We start from the raw sequence: 13,588 nt of genomic DNA, 5'->3' as shown, positions 1-13,588 counted from the left end.
AATACGAGCCTTTGTGATCTCTTTCTGTCACTTCTCATGTGGCATAACAATCAAGTTACCAAGTTTTTATTGTTTTTTATTTACTTCTCTGATGATAGCTGTCTCTTTGCAATGTCAGCCTGCGACACAGGTGCAATGACAAGAAGCCAAGACGCGACTTTGATGTCGCTACAGCCATTTCCTAAAACAACAAGCTTTGCTTATTATCTGAACTTTGTTAAAAAGGAATGACTTCTTTGAGCATTTATAATGAAATAGTTTTAAACACGGGGTGGCGCAGTGGGTAGCACTGCTGCCTCGCAGTTAGGAGACCCTGGTTCGCTTCCCAGGTCCTCCATGCGTGGAGTTTGCATGATCTCCCCGTGTCTGTGTGGGTTTCCTCCGGGTACTCCGGTTTCCTCCCACAGTCCAAAGACATGCAGGTTAGGTGCATTGGCAATTCTAAATTGTCCCTAGTGTGTGCTTGGTCTGTTGGTATGTGTGTGTGTGTGTGTGCCCTGTGGTAGGCTGGTGCCCTGCCCGGAGTTTGTTTCCTGCCTTGTGCCCTGTGTTGGCTGGGACTGGCTCCAGCAGACCCCTGTGACCCTGTAGTTAGGATATAGTTGGTTGGACAATCGATGGATGGATATGCATTTTATAACTGATACAATTTTAAAACCATGAAAATATTGTGTGAACTATCTTGCAAATTTGTACAACATAGTCTTTTTCTTTATACGATGTATCATTCGTCTTTTTAATGGGACAAGATGACTTCTAAAGTTTCAATATCCATTTGTCAGCTAATCCCCTGATGATCATTTTACAGTGAGTTATGGGGTGATGTACCATGTTAGCCATTATGGATGCAATGAAAAGTCAAGCAAAATTACACCTTTATTTGCTAACTGAACAGCTTATGATATGCAAGGTTTTTGAATCAGCTCAAGAAGGGGCCTGAGTTGCCTCGAAAGCTTGCATATTGTAATCAGGTCAGTTAGCCAATAAAAGGTGTCATTTTGCTTTACTTCTCATTGCAGTGAGTTATGGCAAAGATAGAAATCTGCACCAACGTAGAGGCAAAATGACATGAAGTAAGGACAAGCTGTGAAAAATGCACGTTATGTAGACTGGTTAGAATGGTACTTTATTTTTTTTATATAAAAAATAGTTCATTTTTTATAGATCATGCAAAATAATTTCATTATAAAGGAACACTTTCTTTATCTTATAAAAAAATGTTTATTCAGTATGTTACCCATTTTGCTAAGAATCCATGTATACATTGACATCTGACATACACAAAATTAGCAAATGTCTAATTGGTAGAGAGAATTTTAAGATTAGCCCTTGCAAGACTTTGTCTTCTCCTATAAACTTTTTTTTCTAAGACAGTATCACTTACTGTTTATGTCAATTCTTGTCTTTCCTGCTACCTACAGTATTTATCCCCTTCCTCTTTTCACTTTTCTTTTAGACTTTCCTCCAGTGTTCCATATCAAACTGAGGGATCATGTGTTACTGGAAGGAGATCCCATTACCCTTTGTTGTTTGCCAGCCGGAAGCCCAACTCCTCACATCGAATGGCTCAAAGGTATTTGTATTTTCAAAGTGGCAGCTGTTAGATAAGTATGATTTAGACAATTTGGTGTTGACAGCAGAGAAAAAACTGACATGTTTTTCACCAAAGTGACTGCCTTACTTATTATTTTCTTTGAACCCCCTGACTGCTGTTATCCGGAAGGCTGCATTGCAGTGTAGACCTGAGAGCTGGGAATTAATTCTGAAATGTTCAGAATATTTGGTCATCATTGACAACAACTTCTTGATGTTGGCAACTAAGTTGTCTACCATGGCACTAAATAAATTTGGCAGTGCAGATGTATATATAGCAGCATCTAACACCCCCAGAGTGGAAGTGAAAAATGGCAATGAATAACATGCAAAGCACAAAATACAATTCACACTCTACCCCATGTTTAATTTTTTGCCAAGCTTTAACTATTGTGGGGAACAGCCCGGACACAGACAGGTAGACATGTTGTTTCTTCACCACACATGTTTATTTACAACTATTATATACAATTAGTGCACACAAACCCAGTGCCTCAGCACCAATCACCCCTTAAGTCCTGGCCACACTCACAATGCCTTTCACAGTCTCTGGTCCGCCTCCACTCCTCTCCACCAAGCTTCGTCCTTTTCCACCCGACTCTTGCCCCTGACTGGAGGGAGGCGGCCCCTTTTATTCACCCCGGAAGGACTCCAGGTGAATCCTGAGGGCTTCTGTAGCCACACCCCTGTGTGGCGGAAGCTCTGTCAGCATATCCGGAAGTCCTCCGAGTGTCAACAATACTCTTCCCCCCAGCACTTCTGGGTGTGGCGGAAGTACTGAGGTTCAGGGCTCCCAAGGCATCGGGGCGCCCCCTGGCGGTGACCACGGGCCCCTACAGGGTTGAGCTGCCATGCTCTGTACCCGTGACCCCAAAGCAACCAGGGCGGACACCCCCTCGTGTTCTGGAGGAGGCACAAGCCCTCCTCCGGTCCTCCTGGGCATCCCGTCCGGGTAGGAACCCCAGCCGGGTGCCACACTATTAATAGCTTATTGTTTTGCCAGTTACTTTTCATGGTCTTTGTAAGAATCGTAACAGAAATGGGAACAAAAAGTTAAAAACATTAAACAAGCAAAAGGGGACAAACACTTGCTGTATATGATCCACTAAAAAAATTTTTAAACTGTCAGCATATTTGTAAGACAATATGGATTTACAAAAGTTATATAACATAGCATTATTCAGTACTCTCAAACTCGCTTAGTCCAGTTCAGAATCTTGGGTTAGTTGAGGCCTACCTCAGCATAACTGGAAGGATACTTGAGCAATGCGATAGTCCATCACAAGATTCATTTACAATGGCCATTTTTTAAATTGCCAGTTAAGCCAACAAGAATGACTGGCACAAATGTTCAAACTGTATAAAATAGGTAAAAATGAAAAAAGTATTTAAGAGACTATTGTTTCTTTTTCAATTATTGAGAATCTGGTATTGATTTCAGGTGTTGTGTCTCTGTTTGCAATTTTATGTACAGATTCTAACAGGAAATTCTTAATATATATATACTAGCTGTGTAAGCCGTGCTGTAAAAAGCCTGGGGTCCTAAAAACTATTGAAATCGTCAGAAAAAAAATTTGAAATGTAGAGATGTCAGGTAATTGAAAGGAACTACTTTGGGCATCTCTCTCCTAGGAGGATTTGTTTTTCCGACATGCTCACATCGTTTGTGCATTAGCGGCGGGAGGAAAAGTAAAAGGTATACCGTTTTGTCGATGTTAGTGGCTAAGCGACTTTGTCTTTCTTTTGAGTTTTCCTTTTGTTGACATGCTCGTCTCGCTTGTGTTATTAGCGGGCTGGCTAAGCGAGTTTTCAGTTTCCACGGAGGTGAAGCCCTTACCCCGACTCCACCTCTCACTTCCGGGCCAGACAGACACACACACTTCCATGTGTAGACGTTTATATATAAGATTATTGTTACTTGTATATATCCTATATATAAAAGTAATTTTAACAGCTATAAAAACAAATATTTCAGTTAAATGGTAATACCAACATTGTGACACTTAGAGTTCAATAGCTGGTCTTTTCCGTGGCAAATTAGTTACCATTATTGCCTTACAGTTCTTATTCTTCAATGGTGTTGATGGGCAAAATTTGCAGAACCGTTTTTCGTGGTGAATTCAGACTTATTTGCCAAACATTCTCTCAGAAATTCACTTTGCGGACGGCTTAGACAACATTTTTTTCCCAGTGCTTCATGATGCTTTACGAGCAAAGCATTTATATTTAAAATTTAAATTTAAGCATTCCTTCATTTCTCATATTCTCAATTTAATTTCTAAGAGCTAAAGACTTACTATAAGCTATCAAGTGAATTGAGTGAGTGTTTTGTCTCCTGTAGTGCAACAGACAGTGCCAGTCTGCAAATGTCACTAAGAAAGAAAATAAATATTCACAAATGGTCTAACCACATGACGTACCACATGGATTGGCACCCGAGTGCCGCAGGTATCCCCTCAGCACCACACTGCAATAGTGTGTTTTTTTTTTATTGTGGCTAGAGTGCCAGTCCTTCCATTAACCTCCCTGTAGGTTTGAAAAGGTGCGTGCAGGGCTGAATGCAGATTAATGTCATACCCAGTACAAAGCAATTGCAAGTTAAGGGCAATTGCTGTTAATTACAATTAACAGAAGAGTCACTTCTGGCATTTATGGGATTTGAACCGGTAACCTTCCGACTGCAGATCCCTAGCATCAGAACCACCACTCCACCCGAAATAAAAGAAAACTTGAAGAAATGCATCCTATGTGGCTCTAATTATCTTCATTCAACATAATGTACATGGTCAATTCAAGCTTTTTAGAGGTTTAGGGAAGTTGGTGTTGGGCAGTTTTTCCCATGATTTTTTTCCACTTCAAATACTGTAAAGAAGGGGTTCTTAACCAGAGGACCATGGACCTAGATGATCTATGGATGGGTTTCAGGTGGTCCATGAGGGCTAGATAAAAAATTTACATTTATATTCACTATATAGGCCAGTACTGTTGATTTTTCTTGTGTGAACTTTCTTATATGATTTTTCTTGCACATTACATCTCTCGCTGTTATTTTTCTCAGGTATTATTTTTCTTGCAAGTATTTATCTCACCTAAGGTTAATTCGTGAGTTACATACTCGTGAGAAAAATAACGTGCAAGAAAAATAACAGTGAGAAAAATCACGCAAGAAAAATAGCGGTCACCATACATGTCATATATGTATGAAACAATCAAATTTTGATAAAAGTACATTATATTCATTGCATGCAAAGTTGTGTTTATGTGAATGTTTCTGGGGAAGGTGGTCCATAGTTTTCTTCAGACTCTTAAAGGGTTCCGTGACTCAAAAAGGTTAAAAATTACTGCTCTAAAGGTTAAAAAATACTTCGTCTCAGCTCTACTTTTGCAGTAAAATGATGCGTCAGAATTATCATGGTCTTAAAAAGTTGTTGTGATGCTAGATGGACTATAAAACACTGATGCAAATTTTTTTTGTTAATTTTCATCATTTATGCTTATAGAATTTAAGTGTGTAGCAATTGCAGGATGCTTAGATTAACACCGCTGATAAACTGATTTCTTTATTTCATTTAGGGATGTCAGGAACCCACTCAGCACTGACTTGGAATGCCCACTCACACAAATAGACATGTAAAACAGCAGTTTGGTAATTCAAATGATAAAACATATACTAAAAAAGTTATTAAAGTAAAAAAACAATTATCAAACAACACGCTTGCAAAAGCCCTCCCAAATTACCCCAACAATGATAATCATTTAATTAACATAGAAACTAACAAAACCTGATCAAACACAAACCACAAAAAGACCAACAATGAACAATATGGTGGCACCTCTACATGATTATCACCTGTTTCCACCCTCTCGAATTTACACGGTTTTTAATGTTTAGAAAACGAATGGGATTAAATCATTTAGAGATTTGTATATAAATAATGTTTTTAGATAGATAGATAGATAGATAGATAGATAGATAGATAGATAGATAGATAGATAGATAGATAGATAGATAGATAGATAGATAGATAGATAGATAGATAGATAGATAGATAGATAGATAGATAGATAGATAGATAGATAGATAGATAGATAGATAGATAGATAGATAGATACTTTATTAATCCCAAGGGGAAAGGCCAAGCAAAATGACACCTTTTATTGGCTAACTAGAAAGATTACAATATGCAAGCTTTCGAGGCAACTCAGGCCCCTTCTTCAGGCAAGATGTAAATTCACATTCTCCAGCAGCATAATTTTTCCACTATCTCCAAATTAGAAACTTTGCTACATGAAATCTGCCCAATTTTCCTCACCTCCCACCTATTTCTATTCTACAATAGATACTGATCAGTCTTGAAGACTCAGGCAGCATTTCTATAATATATAAAATATATAATATAATAATATATAAAAAATGTTAAAATCCCTTCCTTTTAAAGATCCCAGAGTACAGTGGGAAAAGGATCTCTTACTCAACATTTCAGAAACAGAGTGGAAGGCAGCGGCGTGCAGAATTCACTCCATATGCGCAAAACATTCAATTATTCAACTTAAAATATTTTATTGAATACATCTATCTTATTTAAAATTGTCCAAAATGTTTCCACAGGGCAAGATTCAACTTGCAAATGTGGCAATCGAGCTCCAGTCTCACTGGGGCACATGTTTTAGGTGTGTACAAAATGAACATCATTCTGGACCAAAATCTTTAAATGCCTTTCAGAAAGCCTTGGTGTCACAATATCTCCTAATCTACTAACAGCTGTGTTTGGTGTACTCTCAGATGGGCTTAAAGTGGAGAAGGACAAACAAACTGTAATTGCCTTTACTTCACTATTAGCACATAGACCTATCTTGCTCAACTGGAAGAATCCCAGCTCACTTCTTTTAAGTCAGTAGGTAACTGATGTTGTATACTATTTGAAATAGGAAAAAATCCAATTCTCACTTGGAGGATCTGTTCAAAACTTTTTTTAAAACCTGGCAGGACCTAATCAATAATATTTTAGAATAAGCATTTATATTGGGAGGAAAGACTCCTTTCGCTCTTTACTACTCTCAGTAGTTTTACTCTGGCTGTTAGCCTTCCTCTCTTTCTCATGGGTGGGGGTTGATTTGAATTTAGTTTTGTTAAGTTTGACTTGATTGTATGGAATATTATATGCTTTTAATAAATTCAATAAAAGATCAAAAAAAAAAAAAAAGTTCCAGGTGCACATGAAGATGACAAATGAACAGAATTTCCAAGTGAACATCTTTCTGCATAAAATTAAAGTTTTGTACTACCATAATGCAGAATATGTGAAGAATTCCAGCCACTCCACAGACAGACATTATACAGCCCAGATCAGACCACACAAACATCAGGCTTAAATCACAAACACAAATCCATAAAACTGTAATCCTCAGGTGGCTGTATTTGTAATCCAATATAGGTGTGAAAGTAATAAAAGCCTGCGCCCCTTCTTTTTTTCCTTCCAGCAATCCCCACTTCAAAGCCGACACTGCCCAATAGCGCAGTGCTTCCAGGGCTGCTGGGAACTGCGTAGCACTGCTATAAATGCTAGTTTTGTTATGTGTAATATAAACTGTAAATTCTATATGCATTATCTTTTTCTTATTTTGTTTTGTTTTATTTTTCACCCAGATAAAAAACCAGTGGAACTTGACTCAAGGATCAGTATTGTTTCATGCCCAGATGGACGACAGCTGCTGATGATCATGAAAGCCTGCAAAAAGGATGCTGGACTTTATGAGTGTGTAGCCAAAAATCCTCTGGCTTCGGTCACTAGTTCCTGTTTACTGTCACTTGCCAGTGAGTAAACAATAATTTTTAAATGTTATGCAGTCAATTAAGATGGGGCTGATTGGTTCATTCTTATATTAATACTGGACAGTTTTAAGGTCCCAATGTGATCAATGACCTCTAAAAGATCCAAATTATTTGTTTATAAAACAATTAGCTCAATTTAATGAACTTGTATAATAACTTAAACTATACTAAGAAATAAAAACTCAGATCACACAAGATAGGCAAACTAAATTAACATAGATTGGTAGACAAAAGCAGAGCCTGTATCATAGTTTATCTGCTTTTATATGGACTTTGATATGATTTTGCTCAAAAATTAATCTTTTAACAACTAGAATGACTAAACTTTAATTTTCATGAAACACAGCATACAGAGGAAGTTTGAGGAGTTCTCGTCAACAAGTCATAGTAGTTAATGGAATCTCTGATAACATAAAAGAAATTAATCTTTTTTGTGTTTCGTTCCAGGGGCCTCATGTATAACGCTGTGCATAGAACTCACACTATAACACGGCGTAAGCACAAAAGCGGGAATGTGCGAACGCACAGAAAAATCCAGATGCAGGAATCTGTACGTACGCAAACTTGCACGTTCTTCCGCTACATAAATCCCGATCAGCGTGAAAAGTAACGCACGTGCACGCGCCTTCTGTCCCGCCCCAACTCCTCCCAGAATTACGCCTCTTTGAATATGCAAATCAATATAAATAGCCTTTTGTGAAAAGACAATGGGAAAAGCATGGGGGAAAATATAAGAATTTCAGCGAATACAATACAATACAATACAATACAGTTTATTTTTGTATAGCCCAAAATCACACAGGAAGTGCCGCAATGGGCTTTAACAGGCCCTGCCTCTTGACAGACCCCCAGCCTTGACTCTCTAAGAAGACAAGGAAAAACTCCCAAAAAAACCTAGTAGGGAAAAATGGAAGAAACCTTGGGAAAGGCAGTTCAAAGAGAGACCCCTTTCCAGGTAGGTTGGGCGTGCAGTGGGTGTCAAAAGAAGGGGGTCAATACAATACAATGCAGTACACAGAACAGAACAATTTCTCAATATAGTAAGAAATAAAAAATATAAATTTTAGAAGTACAGAGCAGAATTTAACAGTAGATGATATATCCCATAATAAGACTTGGATTTGTATAGAGTCCTGGAGACCTCATCCTTCAAGCTGCCTCCCCCATTTGGCCATTCCACGGTTGAAACTGTGCTGGGCCAGCCAATCCGATGAAAGGACCCCTCTTTCCCACGATTCCCGCAATCCTCCATCTGGGATGACTTTTCCTTAGGCAGGCAAAACAACTTGGCAGTTGTGGAGGCAAAGGGAAAACGTACTATTTGTTGGTTTAAACAGTAATATAATCAACAAAAGAAAGTTGATCGAGTGACAGAGTGTCGGAGAAACTCGAAAGCTCAAGTTCACAAAGTCGCACAGTGCCCGAAATAAAAAAAAAGTCACATATCAAAGTCGCCGTGAAAAGGCGAGTCGTAGCCCACCGTCTGAGTGTCATATGAAAGCTTATTAGGGTACAGACAAAAAAAAAAATAGGCACACAGTGGGAAAAAAGCATGAAATGTCAACTTTAATCTCGAAATTTCCACTTTAATCACGTAGTTTATTTTGCCATTAATGTAGAACATCATAAACTTCATCTTAAAATCGTTTAATTTACTAGTTTCTCAAATCCCACTGTAACTAAAGTACACATTAAATGCTTTGTTCTGTATTTGATCTTCTATGTGCTCTGTGTGTGAATCACTACCTACTTCTTAAACGGGCTTTCTCTTTCTCAGACAGGACACATAATCCATTACATTTGTGATATTACAGCTCTCTGAATAATTAAAATACTGAGATGTATACGTGATATCTTTTTCATGATGATAGGAATGAAAGCATGTTATTAAACATGGGAAAACGGTGGCGCAGTGTTTGTTCATGTCTCATGCAAGAGGCTTGCTGCGCCATGCGCGACCTTCGATGAAATAATTTATTGCAGCAGTACTGTCTCTTTCAAACGTACTAACCTCCAATTCCTGTCCTTACTTTTCTTTCTCCAAATACCCAATCGCCACACAATCAGCTCTGTAATAGATGTGAAGCCATCTGTAAGCTTAGAACGCCGATTCTTCAAAACTTTTATGGAACATTAAAATATCTTCATAGTACATGTTTAATTATTCTATCCGTCTATCCTTCCAGTGTCGCTTCAGCACCAGTATGAATACAGCGCGAGGCAGGAGCTATCCGTGAACTAGCTAGCGCTGCGGCACCATGTCCTCACATGTTTAATTATTAACAATACAGATTATTTAAATGAAGTTAAAGTTTTATCTGTATAATATAATCAACATATTTTGCTGCATTTCATCTTAAAAATGATATCGTCATCATATGTAAATATGCGCTTTATAAAGTGGCGCAGGATGTGCAATATTATAACTGTAGTGCAAGTTTACAGTGAGGTAATTGTACTTATAAGTACAAACAGTCCTACAAGGAGCACTTGATGGACTGATTGAGTGCATTTATAGTTCTTGGGATGAAACTTTTTTTAAACCGCAAAGTCCATACAGGAACGTTTTGCCTTGGCTCAGGCAGCGTCTGCTTCATGCTGTATACCGATAATTCTCTTTCCAATTAGCTGCTGCTGTGATTCCCCACTCAGATACAGTGATATAAATACTCTGAGTGGTGCAGTGAGAGTAATATGGAAAAAGATGATCTGCTGTGGCAACACCTAACGGGAGCAGCTGAAAGAAGAAACAGATGCAGTGAGAGTAACAACGCTAAAGCAGTTATGGCATTTGGAATACTATGGCTATTCCCTAGACCATTATATTGCTGCAGGTTAATTACAATCAGATGCATTACACTAATTAACAATATGCAGTTAGTTTCAGTGTATTTATAAAACCGTGTCAGGAATGTGGGTCTAAGAAAGAAAGGGTGACCACACAGGAACAGTAGCACTGCTTTGACGCTGGGTGCCGCCAGTCTGCAAAACCGAGCGGAGAAATTGCGTATGCCAAGGTATGAGGTACCATGGAAATGTGCGTGGCTTTATGCCAAGTTTAGGTTTTATACATCGCGATTTGAGCGTGGAAACATTCGTACGCAACATTTCTGTGTGTACGCACCGCTTATATATGAGGCCCCAGGAGAGGTAGGCTCGTAAAGGCTGCTAGAGCCATAATCTAAACTAAAAGTAGGACTAAATAATATTTTTTAGGGGTTTTTGTTGAACACTTCTGTTCTACTCCATGTTCTACTCCATTTACTTATCAGTACTTTTTATGTAACCATTGGTCCATTAAAGAGATAAAGCCCAAACTGTAAACATTTAATTATTCATGTTTATTTGGTAATATTTGTTGCATGTTTTCTGGTATCAGTTGTGGGAAGTAATTAGATTTCATGATGAGGTTTATGGGCAACATTTTTTGTACACCTTTATTTTACTAATACACTATTATATTTGTTGATTTAAGACAAGCAATGGTTTTCTGTTTGGGAAGGTGGGAACTTGAATGTGTTGCTTGAGGCTTAATATTGACTAAATAAATCATAATCACTGTGGGGAGGGTGGTTACCTGAACGTGGGATTCCGGTTGATTTATAGTCCTATTATTGGTTACACAAGGAAGGCAATGTCATGGATTGATTAAACGAGTGGAAATGAAGTAGAAATGCATTCAAAATGGCAACCAGAAGGAACTTTTTTTACATGAACAATAATGAGAATCTAGAATTATGCCACCCAATAATGGGGCTGAGACCCTGACAGTCCTTCAAAGTTGATTAAATTATATATTAGAACTATTTAACAATTAAGCTTTAATGATCTGAATAGCTTCCTCTTGACTGCAGACATTTTTTTTCAGTTAATATACCATGTTAACCCTGAGGAGAAATGGTCTTTTCTCATGACCCTTGGGGATTAGAGTGTATTGCTAGCCATTGCATGGTGCCTCGGTGCAATTTTCAATTGAAGGGCCTTACTCAAGGGCCCAACAGAGTAGGGCAGTAACAGGATTTTAAACATCAACCTCCCAGATACCAATGCAGATCCTAGCCACAGAGCCACCACTTTATTATCCTATGTAGAAAAAATTAAATAGACTGTAATGGAGCATCCTAGAACTTATGAAGTCAGAATAATGTTTGAGTAAACAGGCATGAAGCGTTGATTGATCCCTTGCAAGACTAGATGTCCCAGTGATTTTTTTTTAATCGAATAGCTGGATTCTTTATGTTAATGGAAAGCAAAATCCAGTGTTCTATAAAATAATAGATAAGACGAGACTATGTGCTACTTCTTTGTTGTCAACAACAACAACAACAACATTTATTTATATAGCACATTTTCATACAAAAGGTGACTCAAAGTGCTTTACATAATGAAGAAAAGAAAAATAAAAGACAAAATAAGAAATTAAAATAAGACAACATTAGTTAACATAGAATTGGAGAAAGGTCCAATGGCCAGGGTGGACAGAAGAAACAAAAAAAAACTGCAGATGGCTGGAGAAAAAAATAAAATCTGCAGGGGTTCCAGGCCACGAGACCGCCCAGTCCCCTCTGGGCATTCTACCTAACATAAATGAAATAGTCTTCTTTGTAGTTAGGGTTCTCACTGAGTCACTTGATGCTGGTAGTCATACAGACTTCTGGCTTTTAATCCATCCATCATTGTTGGAACATCACAGTGCTTTGAGTAGATGATGGTGGCGCTAGCCACCACCAAAAGGACACCGGAAAAGGAAACAGAAGAGAGAGTAGGGGTTAGTACAGATTTTAGAGTCACCATGAATAGTTATTATAATGAATTGGATATACAGATTATCAGAATTTAAATTACAGTGAAGTTATGAGAAGGCCATGTTAAAATAATGTGTTTTCAGCAGTTTTTTAAAGTGCTCCACTGTATTAGCCTGGTGAATTCCTATTGGCAGGCTATTCCAGATTTTAGGTGCATAACAGCAGAAGGCCACCTCACCACTTCTTTTAAGTTTTGCTCTTGGAATTCTAAGGAGACACTCATTTGAGGATCTGAGGTTACGATTTGGAATATAAGATGTCAGACATTCTGATATATAAGATGGGGCGAGATTATTTAAGGCTTTATAAACCATAAGCAGAATTTTAAAGTCAATCCTGAATGACACAGGTAACCAGTGTAGTGACATCAAAACTGGAGAGATGTGCTCAGATTTTCTTTTCCTGGTTAGGATTCTAGCAGCTGCATTCTGCACTAGTTGCAAACGATTTATGTCTTTTTTGGGTAGTCCTGAGAGGAGTGCGTTACAGTAATCTAGTCGACTGAAAACAAAAGCGTGAACTAATTTCTCAGCATCTTTCAATGATATAAGAGGTCTAACTTTTGCTATGTTTCTTAAGTGAAAAAATGCTGTCCTAGTGATCTGATTAATATGTGATTTAAAATTTAGATTACAGTCAACAGTTACCCCTAAGCTTTTTACCTCCATCTTGTCTTTTAATCCTAATGTATCCAGTTTATTTCTAATAGCCTCATTGTATCCATTATTGCCAACCACTAAGATTTAAGTTTTCTCGTTATTTAACTTGAGAAAGTTACTATTCATCCATTCTGAGATACAAGTTAGACATTGTGTTAGTGAATCAAGAGAATCGGGGTCATCAGGAGCTATTGATAAATACAGCTGTGTGTCATCAGCATAGCTGTGGTAGCTCACGTTGTGCCCTGAGATAATCTGACCTAACGGAAGCATGTAGATTGAGAAGAGCAGCGGACCCAGGATAGAGCCTTGTGGAACACCATATAGGATATCATGTGTCTTTGAGTTGTAATTACCACAACTAACAAAGAATTTTCTCCCTGCCGACTGGGAAGCACTTCTGGGTCAGGTGGGACCGCACTGGTCATAGTGCTGTCGATATCTGATGCCTCTCCTTGGCAGCCCCCACAGAAAATGGATGGACAGCACCATGGGATCACAACTCCCATGATGCCCTGCAGGTGTCCATACTGGGGCTCAGCAGATGGGATGCTGCTGCATAGTATATGGGGTGAGGCTCTGCCCATGGCAGGTAGTCACCCACTATCCCAAGCCCACCCTCTGTGTTGCTCCATTGCTGCTGGGACTCTAGCCTTGGTGTATGGCTACAATAACGTACTTCCGAGAACACATTGTGG

General features: G+C 38.5%; 1 protein-coding gene across 1 annotated transcript in view; it reads left to right on the top strand.

Annotated features, from left to right (window-relative positions):
• The window catches only part of spega (striated muscle enriched protein kinase a), a 450,531-nt gene that overhangs the window by 411,073 nt on the left and 25,870 nt on the right, over nt 1-13,588 (top strand). The window contains exons 32-33 of the mRNA XM_051931209.1: nt 1,457-1,573; nt 7,241-7,408. Coding sequence (XP_051787169.1) covers nt 1,457-1,573; nt 7,241-7,408 — 285 coding nt within the window. The remainder of the gene's footprint in view (nt 1-1,456; nt 1,574-7,240; nt 7,409-13,588) is intronic.

The sequence above is a fragment of the Erpetoichthys calabaricus genome, chromosome 8, assembly GCF_900747795.2.
Source record: "Erpetoichthys calabaricus chromosome 8, fErpCal1.3, whole genome shotgun sequence".
NCBI classification, from domain to species: Eukaryota; Metazoa; Chordata; class Cladistia; order Polypteriformes; family Polypteridae; genus Erpetoichthys; species Erpetoichthys calabaricus.
This window is presented reverse-complemented; position numbering and strand designations above follow the sequence as displayed.